Genomic DNA, 22026 nt, shown 5'->3' with positions numbered 1-22026 from the left:
CTGATGTGCTGCATGTGTGGCATATAGAGCTCATTACTGGAGTGACAAGGGCTGATCATTTAGTTCCTCGTTGTGTTGGTGTTGTAGTAGTATTTGTGGTGGTAGTAGGCCAGTGTAGTAGTTGTGATGGGGGTGGGAGCTGGGGGCTTAGAGGAGCAGAAGGGGAGGGACTGGGAGGAACCTGTGCGCCTCATCCACTTTCATTGAGGACGCGAAAGGCACAACGTTAACATATATGAAGTGAATCTCTTCAACTCCGCCGCGTTATCTTGGATTTTCAGTACAAACCCCGCAAGGATTGTTATTTTAAAGCACATTTTGGAGTCTACTTCACAGTGGATCTATGCCAGCCCCACGAGGGTTTCAACGACACCAGTGAAGTTGAAGAGGAGGAATGTATCGTTTCTTTGTGAAACTAACATTTCTGCTTTCAGCCATCGTCTCATCCGAAGGTAAGTGGTATTACTATGAGTGGATATGTTTAATCCTGACAAATCACTTAAACAGGTTTCAACAGGGAGCCTTTGTCATGTTTGTGTAAGTTATAGCCTGTAGTTAATAAGTTTTAAAATGACAAATTCTACAGTAAAAGCAGAATAACATGAGTTTGCCCCGTTCATCTTGAGGTTTCTGTGCACAGTCCTTCACTATTGATCAGTTATTGTTGTAAAAGACCAAAGCCCACGCTAAAAATAAAGTTGTTGGCTTCACAATGCGACTCAGAACAAGTGCAGCTGTGGCGCTCAGCAGCTGATTCGCGCAACAGATTCCATCCCAGTGTGATCCAAACTCTTTAAATGCTCACATCTGACATCATTTTGGAGAAAACAGCCTACACTTCAAACATGTCAAACTCTAAAGACTAGGCCTAACTAATACTAAGTCATTTGGGTTTACTTGCTGACTGCTGAAATGTTTTTAAACTTCCAAATTCTTGTGAGTTGGCGTCTGAAGTGCGCGTTGGCCAGAGGCACGCCGCAGGGGGATGCGGGACACCTTTTGTCTCGTGTGTGGGAGAGTGTCGCTGGTGGGGGGTAGAGGAGTTGCTGCTGTTCCCGTCTGCCACAAACAATGCACGAGGAGAGTGTTTTATGGCTCGTGCTGGACTCGATTCTTTTGTTCCGCCTCTGAGTCCAGCAGCTGCCGAGCGTTCCCCACAAAGCGTGCCCCCCACTGCCACCAACCCCCCTAAAGACTTGGACCACGCGCTGTGGCTTCACCGCTGTCCAGCACCACGTCCCCAAAGACTTCTGTGCAAAAAAATCAATTATAAATGCTGAGATGTGTGCATTGCATTAAGCTGTGAAATAATCAGCAGGCCATAGCATCACATATGATTGCAAACTTCTGAACTTTAATTTGCCCTTGTTTCACACATCCACATCAGTATATCTAACTATTCTTCTTATTTTCAACAGGTTTAAAATGCTCCTTACCCACTGAGTCCTGTCTAAATGGAGGGAGATGTGAGCCCTCCTCAAGCGGAAATGGAGAGTGCAGGTAAAGCTTTTCACATTCAAACAAGTTGCTTTTTTTAATTTAATTCTTGTTTTGTTGGCGATTGTGTGATCATTGCAATGTTTTTATACTAGAGCACTTCCAGAGTTTTGAGACCCAAGTTGTTTTTGTGATTATAAGGGGCCACACATTCCAGCTTTTCAGCGGGCCCCTGTGCCCAGCAACCAGGGGCCCTTAAGGTTCCTGTGAGATAGCACTGTGCCCATGTACCCCTCCTGGAGGAACTGTGCTTTCTGGGGCTACACATTCCTCCAACGGAAAAAGAGTAGAAGTTTTAAAAGTCCAATTCTAGCGGAGTATGGTTTAGGACCATAATGGTAGCTGCCTGGACAAAAGCCCAAACTCTCTCAAAAGGCCCCTTAATGAATGCAAGAGCCCTTCGCCAGGCCAAGTGAGAGGACGCGTCCAGTCTTAAATCTTGTTTTTCTGTCCTTTCATGGGTGACAGCTGGGGTTCGCCCGCCGCCCGTCACCCATTGTCCTGTAGTCAGAATAATGCTGTGTGACTAATCTGAGTGGGGCTTCTCATCATGCCACAGCCACCACAGAACACACCAAACTCACCCGCCATAACCCCCACCTCAACCGAACCCCAACCCTGACCCCCACCCCCCTCTCTCTGTAGCATCTTTGGGGAGGCTTTGTCCCCAGATTTTGAATGGACAAACCTTTACATCCCCTCCCACCCCCATACCTTATTTGCGTGTGATCTCCATTAGAAAGCCAGATGGCTGTAAAATCTAATTGGATTTCATGTTGACAGGGTCAGATTAATTGCTATAAAGTGCAGAAATTTTAGGGACAAACAGGTGGGAACACTCTGATGGACAGGGGGATTTTCTAATATGCTCTACAATGATTTATCTGGTCTAAAACATCACAAAACATGTTGCCAAACCTATATATTATTATTATTATTATTTAAAGTATATTATTTATTTAAAGTCTCAAAAACTTAAATTGGCATAAAATCACAAAAAGGTGTAAAAATACTTGATTATCACTGAAGATGCTTAATAGTAGTCGCTCTAGCCCAGGGGCCTGTGGTATTAGTAGGCACTCTGTCTGGTCTGTAAGAACAAAGGATGCCCATTGAGGGATCCCTAGCCCTGGGCTACTGCCACACACCAGCACACACGAGTGTCCCCTTGCACACGTGTACACACTAGCTCTTCCTCCACAAAGCTGTTATTGTGGTCCCCATCACTGCTTAGCCCAATTAAAATCAACAGACAGGATAAGAGCATCACATCACTCTTTCTTTGAGCTGTTCCTCATTAATCATTTAATCCTGCCAACTGTAGCAGTACATGAGTGGCCTGTGGACAAGTCTCACTGTGTCTAAGCCTGGCGTCTGTATTTATGAAAGTCTTAAGTGATGATCTTTATTGACAGCTTTTGAATTCACTTTTCTCCAGAAATATAGATAAATGAATGGACTGTGGGCTTCAAGTCATGTTATAATTTTGTTACTTCATCAAAGACATACCTGGAGTTGTGTTTTGTTTCATTCACACATGTTTGAGTCACACTTTATTATTCATCTGTCTGCATCTCCAAAACTCCGTATGTCCTGTCCCACCTTGTGATGTCATGTAGTGGTCATTTTCAAGTTAACATCTCCTTTTACCTTTTGTCCAGCAGAGATTGGCAATTCCAGAGATGAACTCATCCAAATTATTGAAGTGAAGATGTATGGAGTTTAAAAACACAATGGAGCATTTCCTTTATTACCACATGACATCACAAAGTAGAACAGAGCGTTTTCTATTTGAGAGAAGAACTCAGCCTAAATATGCAGGTTTTGTGTGTTAATCAAAACTCTGTGTATGTTCGAGGAAACAACAAAGTAGTGAAATAGTGTAATATGAGCCCTTTAAATGACAATACACAATTTTTCAAAGAGTCAGTCTTTTACGAGGCATCATAACAACAAACATGCTGCCAGCTGGGACTTTATGATTTGTGATCACATACGGTGGCACAGATTTAAGTAGTTAATATATTTTAAATCCTCTTTAGTAGCACAGTTCCCACGAGTGTGAAAGGAGACAGTGAAATCACATGATCCCTTAGAAAACAATGTTAAGCATGAAAGGGATTATAAAGGATTGTATTTTATCATTACAGAAATGTTTATGGTGCTGCACCAATTTACTTAATTTAGCACTTCATCATGCCTATTACAAAATGTGGTTTTGTTTTTACCATGTTGTCATACCATCATTCACTCCAGTATACAGTTACCTGCTGATTGTTTTTCCATGGGATTTGTTTTTGAGGGCAGCCTCAAACCTTACAGAAACATGCGAGTCAAAATATGTCCTATTTGTGGGACTGTAATGAGGACATGATGGGGTTAAAAGGTTGGTGCCCTCGGCCTTCCCCTGTTCACATGCCTCACTTGACTCTCTGCAAAAATAGATGCTTTTGGTCTGAAGTGACTGTTAATAATAAACTCTGAAACATCTCAACTGTCTGACTACATGTTTCAAATACTGCAAGACAGTGGCCATAAATAGGCCCAACAGAAAATGGACAGAAAACCTGTTGTGACTCTGGTGATGAGCCTTCCATGACCTTGCACAGAGCTGTCTGGTATTGCATATTGATGATAAAATGTCTCACCCATGCAGTGGGGTGTGTTGAGTGAAAGCAGTGCCAGCCAGATGATGTCCCACTCTCCTTGAAGGAATGCTGCTCTTCATTTGTCCTCCTATAGGATTACCAGGCAGATCCTCATGGGCTTAAAAGAATCAAGCATATGCAAGTACATGGTTGGGTCAAGTGTGTCTGCTGGTGTTAGGCTTTTATTGGACCCTTAAGCTGTAAGGTTGCCACTCCCCTGGTTAAATTCATTCCTAAAATGCCTGGACCCTGTTATAGAGCATCAAGTTGAAACGTAGAGATAGAAGATAGCAGTTTGGCTGATGTATGACAGAAATTTACTGGGTTGTACAATATCAGGTGCTGGCAAACAAGCTCAAGTAGACCTGTAGGCCCATATTTTGTATGTGCAAACCACCTGACTAAAGGAAATGCATGGGGCTTTGTTTGAAAATGTACTGAAGCATAATTCATGATCAATGTGATAACACTGCTCGCTCACAGATTTCAAGTGGAACAGCTTGTGGTGGATGCCAACAGTATCGCAGTTATTATTTTTACTTTTCTTCCATGCACAGTAGCCTTTTATTCAGTTTGTATAGGGTTGACATGTTAGGAGACAACAGTATGTTAAACACTGGTCTAACTGCAAGCTCACGAGGCACAGTTAATAAAAGACAGCAAATTTATAATAAATTCATATTGTATAGATCAAAAGCAGTTGTGCATATTAGCCCTTCGCATTTTAAGTTTCTCTGCTCTGATTATTAAAGCTTTTGTTGATATTGTTCCTGGAAAAAATAGTAATAATATAACAGTTGCCCTCTATGTAGTCTTGGTTACATACATATATTACATGTTGAGTCAGAATCGGCTGATTCTTAAGGGAAGACGATCAAAGCTGTGGGGTTAGAAAGATAAGAAACTATGTAGTGGGTGCTGAAAGTTCCCACGGGCACAGGCAGGTTGTCAAAAGTGGAAACCCCAGCTCTCTTGACAGCTCGTCATTTCACTTGGAGGAGTGGGGCAAGAGAATGCATGGAAGCCTTCAGCATGAGTGTGATTTATAGCAGACCTTATCAGGCATTGTGGTTTTATTTTAAACCTCTTCACAATTAATTGTAACCTGACCTGTAGGCCCCAGGTTAAATGTAACAGATGTGTTGTCAGTGATAAGCATCTAAAGCAGCAAATGGGAGAGAATTTGGTTTTAGTGAGCGGTGCAAACATCTGTATTTCTCTTAACTAAACTAAGTAATTTAAGTATTGGCTCCAAAATTTTAGCAGCTGTAGTAGTTGTAGTAGCACATTCTGGCTCAATTTCATTATTTAACCCTGTTCTCTACTTCGTAATAGAGAGCTAGAGAGATTAGATGTATACAAAGGGACCAGACCTAACTGAGCAAAACAAAAATGCACAATATAAATACACACCACAATATTGTAGACTATTGGATCACTGTATATTGCACATTTTACAGTGGTGGCATTTTTATTTCACAAAGGAACATTTTAATTCAAACGCAAGTCACCCTTGAAGTGGCAGATGGTAAATCCAACTCAGCAGGGAGAATAAAAGAGGAGGGAGAGGAGGAGAAAAGGGCCGCCCCACAGTCTCAAAAGTGCTTAGGGTCAGGGGTCAGGGAAGCATCTGCTCCGGCTTGAGGGACATTGCATCGGTGGCCTGAGCGGGACCTGTTGCCGTGGTGTGTGCTGCGTGGCCTTTCAGTGTGTGGGTGGATCTTTATCTACAACTGACTCTGGGACAAAGAGGATCCATTACAGTTAGCATGGGAGGGTTTTTTCAAACACAAGCCTACCGTTTTGGTTGAGGGGGAAAAAGAAGCAGGGAAAACTTCAAAGGTGTCTTAAACTTTTACAATCTAATGCCAATTGCCACAGTCTGGACTCTCTCTGGGCGCAGGAGGCTGTTAAAATCTCCCTGATTAGTCTCAGCTAACAAAAGTCAACAAGGAAGTTTTTAACACTTCTACGTGACATAACAAGTAATGCCGTTTTAAAGTAATAATGTTAGTTGTAAAAATACTGAAACTTTCAAGGGGGGCATGGGAAAAATGTGCCTAAAATGTATGTTTAAAACTTGCATTGTATCAAAAGAAAAAAGACAATTTAGGAAGTAATGTGGTTGGGAGGATAACAAGAGAGTACAGGGGGACAGAAGTTGCAACAGCTGACTTCACATGAGTTCTTTATGTCCCAGGGGAAGAGATTGGCTTTTTAGCACCCCCCCATCTGCAACGGGGACAGAGGGATGGGGTATAAGGGGAGCTGAGGAGAGGAAAAGGGGAGGGGGAGGAGCCCTGTCCAACAGCTGCCCTCATTAACATGCGCACCTGCTCCCAGCGGAGATACTAGGAGAATAACAGATGCCCTCCCTGTTCGCACAAGCCCCTGATTCAAAAATAAACAACTTTTTCTTGGCATTGAATAGGTTTGTGTTTTACTGCACAGACACGAGCAAGATGAGATTTGATCATGTCATACCATAATTAACACAATATTTTAAACTGATATTAGTAGTTACAGTACTTTATTTTTACCTTGACCATACTACTTCTGATAAAGGTCAAGATGGTTTTAAACTTTTCTGAAAATGTCCACATTTGTTTTATTTCAGCAGGTATCAATACTGAAAAAATGTGCATGGCTTAGGATTTGAATTCATTGGTTCATACAAAACATCCAGAGTCGGCACTGTACCCCTTGATCTTTAGAGCCGTCTATGATGTGTGTGGACAGCCCAGGCGTAAGGTAGATGGGAACAGACTCAGATTGTCTATTTGGTGGCGTCTGTTGTCCTTGCAGATTGTGTTTTTAGGCTTCAGAGAGAGGCTAATCCAGGGGGGCATACTACAACAACATACTCCCCCTCCCTCACTACTGTGGGACTTTGTTCTGGGAGAACTTTCCTGCCTTGCTTGCATTATTGATGCCCAAAAATTGCAAATTGCAAATATAACTCTGTAATTTTTATGTACTTCCAGGTGTCCAAGTGATTACGTAGGCAACAGGTGTCAGTTCCCAAGTCCTTGCAGCCCGTCTCCTTGTCGGAATGGAGGTGAATGTCGCCCTGTTGTTCATGGCAACACATTTGATTTCCGTTGCATTTGTCGACTGGGTTTCACTGACCGTCTTTGCCTGACACCCACCAACCATGCCTGCATGAGTTCTCCATGTCGCAATGGAGGGACATGTGACCTCATCACACTTTCGTCCTACCGATGCCGATGTCCACCTGGCTGGTCTGGTATGAAGATATTTTCCAACTGTTTGATCCAGCTCTCGTTATTCTTTTAATTAATATTAAAGCTATGCTGTCCTTCGTTCTTTTCAGGTAAAATGTGCCACATTGCCAATCCCTGTGCTTCCAATCCTTGTGCCAATGGTGGCCAGTGCTCTGCCTTCGACTCTACATTCATTTGCACATGTCCACCAGCCTTCCATGGTAAAACCTGCAAACAGGATGTCAATGAATGTGCACAGATACCCTCTCCATGTCAGAATGGTGGCGTGTGCGCGAATGAGGTGGGGTCCTACCACTGCCGCTGCCCTCAACAGTATACCGGTCAGCACTGCGAGACTCTGTACATGCCATGCAGCCCCTCCCCGTGCCAAAATGGAGGCACCTGTGTTCAGAAGGGAGACACGACTTATGACTGCAGCTGCCTGCCAGGTAACATGCAGTATTACTTTAGAAACACATCTGTAACTTTACTGAGTTTTGGTTTAGTTTGGGTGTAGTTGCACTGCTGCGTTTCCTATTACATCACTTGACCTGAAATTCAGTCTGTTTTTGAAAAATCCAACTGTGGAAAAAGCAAGCCCTGGTAACCCCCACCTTTTGTCTGCCAGCCTTCACTGGCAGGATGCAGTCACACAACCATTTCCTTCTGATAGTCACTGTATTCTCACCACAACAGGGATGCTATATGTATATACCACAAAACATGGTCATGCAGCTGCATCATAGTACTATACAGCTGCATGGTCATGCAGCTGTATAGTACTATGATGCAGCTTGGTAGAGCAGGCACCTGTCACATTGAGGAGCAGATCATTAATCTGTGTGCTGTAAAAAAGTCACACCTGCTTTGTTTGAAAGATGAAACGGTTTGTTTTAATGCTTTGTAAATGACTGAGCAGAGTGAGTGTCAATAAGCCTCACCTGTGGACAGACGAGAAAAGGGGAGGGGATGAGGTTATGAACCCTTTTTTTTTTTTTTTTTAAATCTCTGATCTTTCTTACAGGCTTTACTGGCCCACACTGTGAACACAACATTGATGATTGCCCAGGCCACAACTGTCAGAATGGTGGAATCTGTGTGGATGGAGTAAATACCTATAATTGCCAATGTCCACCTCATTATACAGGTGGGTAAATAAAATGGTAATTTCGGCAGTAAAGTAACCTGTCTCACTTGGTGATTTTTAATCATTTCTCATTTTTAATTATTTCTTCAGGTCAATTCTGCACAGAAAATGTGGATGAATGTGAATTAATGCCCAATGCCTGTCAGAATGGAGGAACTTGCCATGATACTCATGGAAGCTACCACTGTGTTTGCGTGAACGGCTGGACAGGCGATGACTGCAGTGAGAACATCGATGACTGTGCCAGTGCAGCGTGCTATCATGGTGCCACCTGTCATGACAGAGTTGCCTCTTTCTTCTGTGAATGTCCACATGGACGCACAGGTTTGTCTTGAACTCAACAGTGTTTACTCAGATTTAAGAACTGTCATGTTAGACACAAATAAACAATTATATGTTTTGTCTCCAGGTTTGCTGTGCCACCTTGATGACGCATGCATCAGCAACCCCTGCCAAAAGGGGTCCAACTGTGACACCAACCCAGTGAATGGCAAGGCAATATGTACTTGTCCACCTGGCTACACTGGATCAGCCTGCAACTTGGACATTGATGAGTGCTCTCTTGGTAAATTTAATATCTGACTGACAAAATGGAAGTGTACATCATTTTAGGTTACTGTGTATACATTTTCATTTGTCATTATTTCAGGAGCAAATCCATGTGAACATGGTGGTCGGTGCCTCAACACTAAAGGATCTTTTCAGTGCAAATGTCTTCAAGGATATGAAGGACCCCGTTGTGAGATGGATGTCAATGAGTGCATGTCTAATCCTTGCCATAATGATGCAACATGTCTGGATCAGATTGGAGGCTTTCATTGTATTTGTATGCCAGGTAAAATTTTACCTCAAATAGATTTTGCAGTGACTGTGAATATTTCCTTGATGAACACTGAAATAAATTAAGAAAATGTCTGTCTTCTTTGTATCACTCTAGGATATGAAGGTGTATTTTGCCATATTAACACAGATGAATGTGCCAGCCAGCCTTGTCTTAACAGTGGCAAATGTATCGACAAGATCAACTCATTTCACTGCGAGTGCCCAAAAGGTGAGCAAACCCCCAAAAAGTAATTTGGGAGGATTTATTTTGTGCAATTATTTCATTCATTTTGCTTTTAGAGCACGTGAGAACATAACATTGAATACTTAACTACAAGTCTATATTGATTCAAAGAATGGATGTAAATGATTCACTGGATCTAATGGTGTCATTGAGGGTTTAGGTCACAACAAACTGAGTTGCAGGCACATTAACATATTTGGCGGCAAGACGTTTTCTACAAAGATTTAAAGCAGGACATCTGGGGGCAGGGACTGGTTTATTGCTAGTTAAGCCCCAGCCTATTGTTTGGTTTGAAAGAAAAGTCCTCTCTGCCCAGTCGGAGTAGAAGTGGGGGGAGGGCTGTGAAATGCTCCATTAGTTTCCTAGACTGTCCGTTACACACTGAAATTCTCTGCACTGCATTCTCTTCACTTTATTTTTTTTTTTAATTTGTGTTTTTTTTTTCATTTGTCAGGTTTCTCTGGTCATCTCTGCCAAGTGGACATTGATGAATGTGCCAGTACACCATGTAAGAACGGGGGCAAATGCACTGATGGTCCCAATAAGTATACATGCGAGTGTGCAGAAGGTAAACATTATTCAAGACATTTCTGTTTTTCATACACAGTCATTTAATATAAACATAACATAATTTAAATATTCACAGGTTACACAGGACAACACTGTGAAATTGACATCAATGAGTGCTACTCCGATCCCTGCCATTATGGGACATGTAAAGATGGACTTGCCTCCTTTACCTGCTATTGTCGACCTGGTTACACTGGCCGCTTGTGCGAGACAAACATCAATGAATGCCTTAGCCAGCCGTGTAAGAATGGTGGAACTTGTCAGGACAGAGAGAACACATACATTTGTTCCTGCCCCAAAGGAACCGCAGGCATGTATTCATAAATGCAAAACCACTCTAGTATGTATATTTCAATTAAGGATGAACTGTCCTCACTGCAACTATTTCTACTCCTTCATTTTATAGGTTTCAACTGTGAAATAAATCTTGATGACTGCAAAAGCCAGCCCTGTGATTATGGAAGATGCATAGACAAAATCAATGGCTATGAATGTGCCTGTGAGCCCGGCTACACAGGTGAGCACTGGGTGGAGTCAACAGGTGCAGGGGGTGGTCTCTGGAGATTAGTGAGGGGCAGGTAGAACAGGTGGCTGGCGGATCTGCTCTTATTCAACAATGGTGTCAGATGGCTTGTGTGAGATTGAGAGCAGAATACAGAAAAGAACACAGTCCTCAACCTGATACACACAAAACATCCACACAAAGCACCAACTTTGTTTGCCATTTGAAAAGCTTGTGATGGGGACCTTGGAAAGAGTTCGTAAGGTGATACTTTCAAAAGGAAGGAGGTTGCCTTTTAATGGTGCGGCTTGTGTGACACGCACTAAATGCTGAATGAATTTTGTGATTGTTATTAATGATTTGGGGTATTCCTCATGTTCATTTTTTGTTTTGAATTAAATCAATTGAAATAATTGAAATTAATTATTCACAAGAAGCTTATTTACACTACTGTGCAGCTTCATGTTTGTCACTTCAGTGTGAGACAAAGGACTGTTGTATCTGGAGATCAGACGGTTTAGTCCTCCCTCTTGATGAAGATGAGGAGACAAGCTGGGGGTTGACATTGGTGATGGGGGTTGATCATTACTCAGAACTGTGTTAAATGGGTCTGTTCCTGTAAACAGCCCTCGGCGAGGTTGGCTTTATGGATGGGGGGGATGCAATATTGGTTGTTTGAATAGGTGACCACCTACCCCCTCCTTGGTTCCAGCTGTGCCCTTCTGACTTCAAATGGGCCTTTTTCGATCAATAGGAAAATACCAATGGGCCTCAAGGTCTTCTAGCCCATGTCCATATAAAGCTTGAGCTGCTTATTTGTGGCGACTGATTTAATCTTTATTCTTGGAAATACTGTAGTAGACACTTGCATTCTAAATATACACTCTGTTTTTCAGGGGCTATGTGTAACATCAACATTGATGACTGTGCCATCAATCCCTGCCACAATGGCGGCACCTGTATTGATGGCATCAACAGCTTTACCTGCCTTTGCCCTGAGGGATACAATGATGTGACCTGTCTATCCCAGGTGGATGAGTGCAGCAGTAACCCTTGCATCCATGGTCGGTGCCAGGATCTCATCAATGGGTAAATAAAATGATGTATCATTTTTATCACAAATATAGAAAGTACATCAGAAAAGGAATTTACTCAGAACCATATGTATTCCAATTAAAGCTACAAATGTAGTTGTGACTCTGGATGGAGCGGACCAAACTGTGACATCAATAACAACGAGTGTGAGTCCAACCCATGTATGAATGGTGGAACCTGCAAGGACATGACCAGCGGCTATCACTGCACATGCAGAGCAGGATTCACTGGTCAGTAATATACTAAACCCCAGTGTTTTGTTTTTGACTATATGACTTCACTAACTTTGTGTGTTTCTAATTTCACCATTTTAGGCCCTAACTGTCAAACTAACATCAACGAGTGTGCCTCCAACCCATGTCTCAACCAGGGCACCTGCATTGATGATGTGGCTGGATATAAGTGCAATTGTCTGCTTCCCTATACTGGTATGATTATGATGGTATTGCTGCTTTGGTTTGTGCTGTGTTTGACTTCACATATTTAGTTGAATATTATGTTATATTTTTTGGCTTCATGAAAGTCGCCTGTACACTCATAAGTTTTATTATGGCCTGGCTTGTACACATTACCTAGAATCTGCTTTCACCAGAGACGTCTGTTTTGGAAGTACTGTGTTTTTGGTTACAACTAGCCTTGGTTCAAGAATAACATTCCATAGTAGTCAATAAAATCTGGGAAGTACTCCAATCCTCATTCTCTCTTCCTCCATGTCCCGTTTCCTGTCTGTGGACTACAATTCCAGGAAATGGGAAGGCCTTTCCTTTTTCCAAATGTTGTCATGGAAATAAAAATAAGATGTGCTACAACATGCATTTTTGTGGAAATGCAAATAAGCTGATGTAGGCTAACACTGTTTTTATTTTACCAGGTGATAACTGTGAAATCCTGCTGGCTCCATGCAGTCCCAGACCATGCAAAAATGGTGGAATGTGTAAAGAAGCTGAGGACTATCAAAGCTTCTCTTGCATCTGCCCTGAAGGATGGCAAGGTACCCAGCTATTGTCAAAGTTTTCTGTATTGGAATTAGAATTAAACTATAACTATGCAAATATATATTTTGGTTTTCATTAGGTCAAACATGTGAAATTGATATCAATGAGTGTGTGAAGAACCCATGCCGCAATGGTGCTTTCTGCTACAACACCATGGGTGGCTATCAGTGTAAATGTCAGCCTGGTTACACTGGTCAGAAGTGTGAAACTGACATAGATGACTGCAAGCCAAGTAAGTGAATGTGTCTTCTGTTAGATTATTGTTAAAATGTGGTATCTTAATTGTTTGCTCTCTTGTTTCAGATCCATGTAGTAATGGTGGCTTGTGTCGTGATGGCATCAACACTTTCACTTGCACATGTCTGCCTGGTTTCAATGGGGGGCGCTGTGAGCAGGATATTAATGAATGTGAAAGTAACCCTTGTAAAAATGGGGCCAACTGCACTGACTGTGTCAACAGCTATACCTGCACGTGTCCACTGGGCTTTAGTGGCATTAATTGTGAGATCAACACTAATGACTGCACTGACAGGTAACATAAACTTTTTTGTATATAAATTACATAGAGCTGTTATAAGTACATCATATTTTTATATATTATGTATATTTACTGATTTTTGACTTATAAAATCTCTTTCAGCTCTTGTTTTAATGGAGGCACCTGCATGGATGGTATCAACGCCTTCACCTGCCTCTGTTTACCTGGATTTACTGGCAGCTACTGCCAGTATGACATCAATGAGTGTGACTCTAAGCCATGCTTAAATGGTGGTACCTGCCTTGATAGTTATGGCACCTACAAGTGCTCCTGCCCTCATGGATATACAGGAATCAACTGCCAGGTACCATTTAACCATGAAGTGTCTTTGTGTGTCCACACAGCCATGTTCACTTGATTAACTTGTCTGGTCTTGTCAGAACCTGGTACGATGGTGTGAATTGTCACCCTGTAAAAATGGAGGATCGTGCTGGCAGAAAGGAGCATCATACACCTGTCAGTGTCAAACCGGATGGACTGGACTTTACTGTGACATCCCGAGTGTGTCCTGTGATGTAGCTGCTAAACGGCAAGGTATAGAATGGTTGTTTTAGATTAAGCTATGGTATTTCAAATATTTTTTATAACATCTGATTTTTCTCTGCAGGCATTGACGTGGCTCAGTTGTGCAGAAACTCGGGCCAGTGTTTAGATGCTGGTAACACGCATTATTGTCGCTGCCAAGCAGGCTACACTGGAAGCTACTGCCAAGAACAAGTGGACGAGTGCTCCCCCAATCCATGCCAAAATGGGGCCACATGCACTGACTACCTTGGAGGTTATAGTTGTGAGGTATTGAAGTTTTTTATAAATCTAAGTAACTAATTATTTATTTTTGTTTGTTTTATTTGCAAACATTTAATTACCAATTGCTAATTAGCTTTCTTTTAAATTGTATCAGTGTCTCCCGGGTTACCATGGCGTTAACTGCTCCAAAGAAATCAATGAATGCCAATCACAGCCCTGTCAGAATGGGGGGACATGTATTGATTTGGTTAATACATACAAATGTTCCTGTCCCAGAGGAACACAAGGTATGGTCCACACATAAAAACATTAAGACTTAACTGTTGTGAACAAATGTAAAACAATATATTCAACAATGTCTTCTGGTTCTAAAGGTGTTCATTGTGAGATTAATCTGGACGACTGCAACCCTTCAACTGACCCACTAACTAATGAGCCTAAGTGCTTCAACAATGGCAAATGTGTGGACCGCATTGGAGGCTATCAGTGCGTATGCCCGCCGGGATATGTTGGAGAGCGCTGTGAGGGAGATGTGAACGAGTGCTTGTCAGACCCCTGTGATCCAAGAGGCTCATACAACTGCATACAGCTCACTAACAGCTACCGTTGTGAATGCCGCACAGGATACACAGGTATACGCTTCAGTCTTGGGCCACATTAAGTTCTATACATTATAAACAAGTATGGTGTAATCTATTATGTACATAGAAAGACCTTTTAACATTTTGTGCTTTTCATACTTTAGGTCAGCGCTGTGACAAGGTATTTGATGGATGCAAAGGAAGGCCCTGCAGAAATGGAGGCAGTTGTGCCGTTGCCAGTAACACACCACATGGATTTATCTGCAAATGCCCACCTGTAAGTACAGCACAGCTTTCAAAGTCAGCCTGGTTTCTGTACGACCCTTTCACCTCACATTTTATAATTGCAATCTCTTAGGGCTTTACGGGGTCTTCTTGTGAGTATGATTCTCGCTCTTGTGGGAGTCTGAATTGTCGAAATGGTGGCACATGTGTGTCTGGACATTTAGGCCCACGCTGCCTATGTCCTTCCACATTCACTGGGCCAGAGTGCCAAACTCCCAGTGACTCCCTCTGCTTCTCAAATCCATGCTACAACGGTGGAACCTGTCAGATCACACTGGAGGCCCCATTCTTCCAGTGCAGCTGCCCCAGCAATTTCAATGGCCTCCTTTGTCACATCCTTGATTATTCCTTCACTGGGGGTTTTGGCCGGGACATCACTCCTCCTCCGGAAGTGGAGGTGAGCTGTGAGATTCCACAGTGTGATGAGTGGGCAGGCAACCACATCTGCGACTCATTGTGCAACAACCATGCCTGTGGATGGGATGGAGGAGACTGTTCCCTCAATTTTGATGATCCTTGGCAAAACTGCTCAGCAGCTCTACAGTGCTGGAGATATTTTAATGATGGAAAGTGTGATGGTCAGTGTAACAGCCCTGGGTGCCTGTACGATGGGTTTGATTGCCAAGGACAGGAAGGGCAGTGCAAGTAAGTTTGGAAAAACAAATAATTGATCATTTCCCTGCAGGTACAAAATCTAACTAAAATCTTACCAATCCCACAGCCCACTGTACGACCAGTACTGTAAAGACCATTACGCCGATGGGCACTGTGACCAAGGCTGTAACAATGCAGAGTGTGAATGGGATGGACTGGACTGTGCCAACAATATGCCAGAGAAGCTTGCTGATGGCCATCTGGTTCTGGTTGTTCATATTCCTCCAGAGCAACTTAAAAATCGCTCCTCAGCATTCCTTCGAGAGCTCAGCAGTGTCCTCCACACCAATGTTGTTTTCCGCCGTGATGCAAAAGGGGAACCAATGATCTTTCCCTACTATGGCAATGAACAAGATCTGGTTAAACATAATGTACTGAAACGATCCACCGAAGGCTGGCCGGAGTGGACCTCTGTTCCTGCAAATGTTTTTGGTCAAGTGACAGACAGTTTGTCTTCAATGGTCAGCTCAAGAAAACGTAGAGAATTGGATCCTTTGCAAATCAAAGGGTAGGTCTGCTTTAAATTTCAAAAAATCCTATTTAATTTAGATTTGCCTTTTTAAAACTAATTTCTGCCATTGTTTTTTATAGGTCTGTGGTGTACTTGGAGATAGACAACCGTCAGTGTTATCAGCAGTCCTCTGAATGCTTCCAGAGTGCCACTGATGTAGCTGCATTCCTCGGTGCTCTGGCTTCCAGTGGAAATCTTAATGTTCCATATATTGAAGCTGTTACAAGTGTGTATCTTTTCTCTACCTAACATAAAAGGTTTTAAGCTTTGAATATAGTTTGTGTAACTTGAATAACACACGTTTCTGTTTTTCAGGTGTGAAACCCTCTGCTCCCAATTCTGAGCTCTACCCCATGTACGTGGTGTTCCTGGGCCTGGCTGCCTTAGGTTTCGTCTGTCTTGGTGTTTTGGTGTCTCGTAAACGCCGACGGGAACATGGCCAGCTCTGGTTCCCAGAGGGATTCAAAGTTTCTGAGCCCAGCAAAAAGAAACGAAGAGAACCTGTTGGAGAGGATTCAGTTGGCCTAAGGTAACAACAATTATTACAATTTACAGCACCCTCCATAATAATTTTTGTGTTTGACCTTGTTACCAATATACACATTTTCTATAGACCAATGAAAATTGTTGATATAAACCTTATGGATGACAATCAGAATGAATGGGATGATGAGGATCCAGATTGTCGGCGATTTAAAGTAAGTATAGCATTTCAAAATTAGTCTTTGTAAGCATCAAAGCTAAACCTTTAGCATCTCTTGTTTCCTGAATGGGAGATAGATCATTGTCCTTCATTGTGCATTTTCTTTCTGGTTTTAGTTTGAAGAACAAGCCATGTTGGATTTGAGTGACCATACAGATCAAAGGAAATGGACCCAGCAGCACCTTGATGCTGCAGATCTGCGTATTGCATCTATTGCTCCTACTCCTCCTCAAGGAGAGATTGAAAATGACTGCCTAGATGTCAATGTTAGAGGACCAGGTTTGTTTTCTGAAGAAATATTTTATTATACGTACCATTCCTTTAAAACATAATGCTGACATTATTTTTATCTTTCAGATGGTTTCACTCCGCTGATGATTGCTTCATGCAGTGGTGGTGGACTTGAGACTGGTAACAGTGAAGAAGATGAGGATCCTTCAGCTGAGATCATAACTGATTTCATTTATCAAGGGGCCAACCTCCATAACCAAACTGACCGCACAGGTGAGACCGCTCTCCACCTAGCAGCCCGTTATGCTCGCTCTGATGCTGCCAAACGTCTTCTGGAGTCCAGTGCTGATGCCAATGTCCAAGACAACATGGGCCGTACACCTCTTCATGCTGCTGTGGCTGCCGATGCACAAGGAGTCTTTCAGGTAGATTTCTATCATTCAGAGTTTTACAGACACTGTACAATTGTAAATTATCTCTGTAGTACTGTATACATTAGATTAATGAATGGTACTTACAATACTTATTTTTTTATACAGATTTTGATCAGAAACCGTGCCACTGACCTTGATGCAAGAATGAATGATGGAACAACTCCACTGATTCTTGCTGCAAGATTGGCGGTTGAAGGCATGGTTGATGAGCTCATAAACTGCCATGCTGATGCCAATGCCACAGATGATTCTGGTAGTTATTGTTTTACATAATTCTTTTACTATTTGTGTACATTGTTATTAATTCTATGCCTCCCTTATAGGTAAATCTGCTCTTCATTGGGCTGCTGCTGTCAATAATGTTGAGGCTGCAGTGATGCTGTTGAAAAATGGTGCTAACAAAGACATGCAAGACAACAAGGTGTGTGTGATCAATTGTTTTAATTAAATAACCATAGAAAAACTGACTTATATGTTATAACATTGTGTATCTCTGGGATTTTTAGGAAGAAACACCATTGTTCCTTGCAGCCAGGGAAGGAAGTTATGAGACGGCAAAAGTTCTTCTGGAGCATTTTGCTAATCGTGAGATCACCGATCATCTTGACCAGCTGCCTAAAGATATAGCACAGGAACGCATGCATCATGATATCGTCCGCCTGCTGGATGAGTACAATGTGGTTAGGAGCCCAGGTCTTCACAGTGCACCTTTGAGCAATGCCAGCCTGTCCCCACCTCTTTGTTCTCCTAATGACTATTTAGGCAATCTTAAGCCAAATATTTCAGGCAAAAAGGTTCGTAAAATCAACAATGGTAAAGGTGGCAAAGATGTAAATAAGGACAACAGACTAAAGAAGAAGAAGTCTGTGGATGGGAAGGGTAACTTGCTTGATACATCTGCAGTGCTGTCTCCGGTGGAATCTCTTGAGTCTCCAAATGCCTACCTGTCTGATGTTGCATCCCCTCCCATGACGTCACCGTTCCAGCAGTCACCTCCCCTCTCACTCAATCAACTCCAGGGCACTGGCGAGAGCAATCTCAGTCAGATGGGCTTATCCTTTGACGCCAACCCACCACGTCTTTCTCATATGCCTGTGTCAAGTCCCAACAGTCAAGCCACGACCACCATTGGAGGCAGCAGAGGACCGTGTGACTGGCTCTCCAGGATGCATCCAGGTGTGGGTCAACAAGGAGGCTTCACTCAGTCCCCACCAATGTCCCATAATATGATGAGTGCAATGCATGGAGTCAACACAGCTACTCTGTCTCAAATTATGGGCTATCAGGGTCTGCAGACCAGTCACCTTGGCTCATCTGTGCACAACATGCACCCAGCTCAAATGCAACAACTTCAGCATCAGAACTCCAGCTCTACCACAATTCAACAACCCAGCCAAAACTTCTCTGGCCTTGAGTTGACAAGTCCTGATGCTCCAAACAATGCCCCTGGACGCTCTATGACCATGCATACTGTTATGCCTCAAGAGACGCACATTCTTGGCACACAGTTTCTCACCCCTCCCTCCCAGCACAGCTATTCTGGCCCTATGGACAACACGCCTAATCACCAACTACAGGTTCCTGACCACCCATTCTTAACACCCTCCCCTGGTTCTCCCGACCAATGGTCCAGCTGCTCTCCACATTCCAACGTGTCCGATTGGTCTGAGGGCATCTCTAGCCCACCCACAAGTATCCATTCACAAATGAATTTGATACCAGAACAATTTAAATAGACTGAACTTTCTATAGAGTGACTGTCACAATTTGTACTATTTTTCGCATTGTTTTATTCTTATGAGAAGAACAGTTTTAGTATTTGTATTTATTTATGTGGTTTTGGGATCTGGATTATAAAGAAGATGCTTTTATATTTATGCTTTTTATATTTTCTTTTTGACTTGTTGTGTAAGACGGTAGTAGCAGACGTGTATATCAGAAAAAAGCCTAAAAGATGGGTACACATGCTATTTATTTGACCTGAGTGTGTTGCTTTATATTCACTGGATATTTTTGACCATCGGTCTTCACATGTAATTTTTGTACATTTTTTTTATTTTTATGTTTTAAATAATTATTTTTTAAATTACAGTATTAATTCTATTTTGGCCTCATCTGTTGAAGAGGGAGCCTTTGTTACAGAACTGCATTTCACTAAGTCTTATCACTGTCTGTGTTAGCAAATAGTGTATTAAGTACACCTTGCATAATACTATCTTTCTACTGGAGATCTGGGACCTTTTTGTCACAAAGCTGTGCACATAAAACATTGCTTTTATAAGAGTGGATGTGCATCTGAGTTGTGTTACCAGTTCGGGTTGAACTTCTTATGTAAAACTGCAGGCACATTGTTCTTTTAAATGTTACATTTGCCACAGCCTAAAATAGTGCCAGTTTTGTTTTTCTTAAGAAAAACAAGTTATTTGTGAATTTTGATGTAAAATGTCTTCAAGATTAAGAATGTTTTGAGAGAAATGGGGACCTCTTTTGTCTTTAAATGAGATTGCCTGCACTTTGTAATGAGTGTGTTTAAGATGTATAAATGCCACGTTTTATAAACTATTTCAGAGTTGAGATTTTACAAAAGAGTAATTCAAAATCAATATTCATGCAAAGTTGTAGTTTGCAAAGAAGTATTTCCTGCTGAAGTGTCTTGTAAAATGTTGTCACTAAGTTGACTTAATAAAGTCTTTTAAAGCAATTGTTGCAGTCACATTCAGTATTGTGCATGTGTACAAAAAGTATCAAAAGTCTGTCCTGAGGTCATGAATTATCTTATTAAACTAAACTTAAGCTTCTAGTCGATTGGTTTATTGTAGCCTAAATTATAAAGAATATCAACACAAATGTAGGGGCCAAATACATTAAGGGGTTACTCCATGAAACGTGCTAATCTTATTTAGGCAGTCCAGGTTTGTCAAAACCTCAGCTCCATTCCATCAAAATGACCAGAGTTGGCACTGAGTTGCCGTGGTAACAAGTACTCTGCACAAACCAGGTCGGGACCAAGCGAACTGTCTAGATTATTTTAGCTTTGCCTCAAAGAATGTCAAAAGAAACACTTTCATGAAAAGTTTCAGCACATGCACTCCCCCATCTGTGTTTAATCCCATTGTCTCAGTTTGAATACAGTTTAAAAACGACTTTGGGGTCACCTGAGACTTTAAATGACCACCGGCCGTGTGCTATGTCCTACGCACTGGACACATGTGGACAATGCACTTATCAAAAAGGGACAAATAATAGAAAAGCCTATGGCCATTGTTTCATTAAAATTATCTTGCGCATGTGGCACATTGTGAGGGGCAGAGGAGCTTTAGCCAGGGCCGGCCCTAGCTTTCAGGGGGCCCTAAGATGAATTTGTCTCTGGGGCTCCGAATAGCGAATGCCTCCTGGCTCAGCTATTGGTGATTCACATTTGACATTATGACTCTGCTCTCATCACCTTAACCAATTGTATGTGGATGTGACCAACATCAGACCATATCACACCAATTCTTGCGTCTTTGCACTGGCTTCCTGTTAATTTTAGAGTTGATTTTAAGATTTTATTGTTTGTTTTTAAAGCTTTGAATGGTCTGGCCCCAGATTACATCTTGGACCTCATCAAAATTTACATCCCGGTGCGCGCTCTGAGGTCTGAGCTCAGCTCCAGCTCGTGGTCCCTAAGACCAGACTTAAAACCAGAGGGGACAGGGCCTTTTCTGTGGTTGGACCTAAACTGTGGAACGCCCTGCCCCCCCACATTCAAACAGCTCCCACTGTAGAGTGTTTTAAGTCTCGTCTTAAGACCCACTTTTATTCTCTGGCTTTTAACACCGTGTGAGTTGTGTGGTCCTCTGTGTTTTTTAAATTTATTTTTATGTGTTTTATTGATTTTATTTTTTATGTCACTTTGTCTCTGTGCAGCACTTTGGAAACAATTTGTTTATGAAATGTGCTATATAAATAAAGTGGATTGGATTGGATCAGACTGAAAACATCCAGAATGTCACAACTACCACAGTCACAAGAACAGAACACAAACATATAAGGGGGGTCAATATTTTTAAAATTCTAGACATTTTTCTTTGTTTCTGGTGGATTTGAATGTGTTCCAGTTGGCAACAGGGGGCTTAAATTTACATTATAAAGGGTCTGCTGCCCTCACCTCTGCCTGACTCAAAAAGAAAATGTAGGCAACAGTAGATATTTTGCTACTATAGGTATAAAACAAATGTGATTGTTTCAGAGGGATATTTAGGCTGCTGTAAACACACAAGCCCCGTGTCCAATAAAACTTGATATATTATATTATTTTCAATATAAATGTATGGGCTCTTGGGGGCCTCTGGTGGCCTTGGGGCTTTGAACTGGCCCTGGCTTTAGCGCACAGACAGACGCTGGTTTGGACTGTGAGGATGAACTGGTTTTCACTGGGTTCTCACTGTGCGCTCCTTCCAGTCCGGGCAGAGGTGAGGGCAGCTATGTGTTTACACCTCCGCAAGGACCCTTTATAATGCAAAATTAAGCCCACTGTCGCCAACTGGAACACATTAAAATCCACCAGAAATGTAGAAAAAAATCTTGATCTCCCTTATATATGTGTGTACTGTTTT

General features: G+C 42.2%; 1 protein-coding gene across 1 annotated transcript; it reads left to right on the top strand.

Moving 5' to 3' along the window:
* The first annotated feature begins 274 nt into the window (after positions 1–274).
* Positions 275–20129, top strand: notch1a (notch receptor 1a). Its single transcript, XM_033990310.2, has 34 exons — positions 275–452; positions 1419–1500; positions 7130–7392; positions 7480–7818; positions 8394–8516; positions 8607–8840; positions 8926–9081; positions 9166–9351; positions 9454–9567; positions 10037–10150; positions 10229–10462; positions 10559–10669; positions 11551–11743; positions 11834–11979; positions 12064–12177; positions 12621–12740; positions 12824–12976; positions 13048–13276; positions 13385–13586; positions 13663–13816; positions 13890–14074; positions 14184–14316; positions 14404–14661; positions 14775–14887; positions 14969–15540; positions 15617–16057; positions 16141–16286; positions 16376–16589; positions 16674–16758; positions 16880–17042; positions 17121–17419; positions 17534–17681; positions 17752–17849; positions 17935–20129. The coding sequence occupies exons 1-34, from the start codon at positions 395–397 to the stop codon at positions 19162–19164; spliced, it is 7410 nt and encodes a 2469-aa protein (XP_033846201.1). The 5' UTR covers positions 275–394; the 3' UTR covers positions 19165–20129.
* The last annotated feature ends 1897 nt before the right edge of the window (positions 20130–22026 follow it).

This window comes from Periophthalmus magnuspinnatus, chromosome 23, assembly GCF_009829125.3.
Source record: "Periophthalmus magnuspinnatus isolate fPerMag1 chromosome 23, fPerMag1.2.pri, whole genome shotgun sequence".
Classification (NCBI taxonomy): domain Eukaryota; kingdom Metazoa; phylum Chordata; class Actinopteri; order Gobiiformes; family Gobiidae; genus Periophthalmus; species Periophthalmus magnuspinnatus.
Note: the sequence above shows the minus strand (reverse complement) of the source record. Positions and strands in the feature narration are given on the sequence as shown.

Coding starts and splice junctions, on each gene's coding strand:
- notch1a (XM_033990310.2), top strand. CDS start 395: ATGTATCGTTTCTTTGTGAAACTAACATTTCTGCTTTCAGCCATCGTC. Junction 8,841..8,925: donor ATGTCCACATGGACGCACAG/GTTTGTCTTGAA, acceptor TTTTGTCTCCAG/GTTTGCTGTGCCACCTTGAT. Junction 10,670..11,550: donor CTGTGAGCCCGGCTACACAG/GTGAGCACTGGG, acceptor TCTGTTTTTCAG/GGGCTATGTGTAACATCAAC.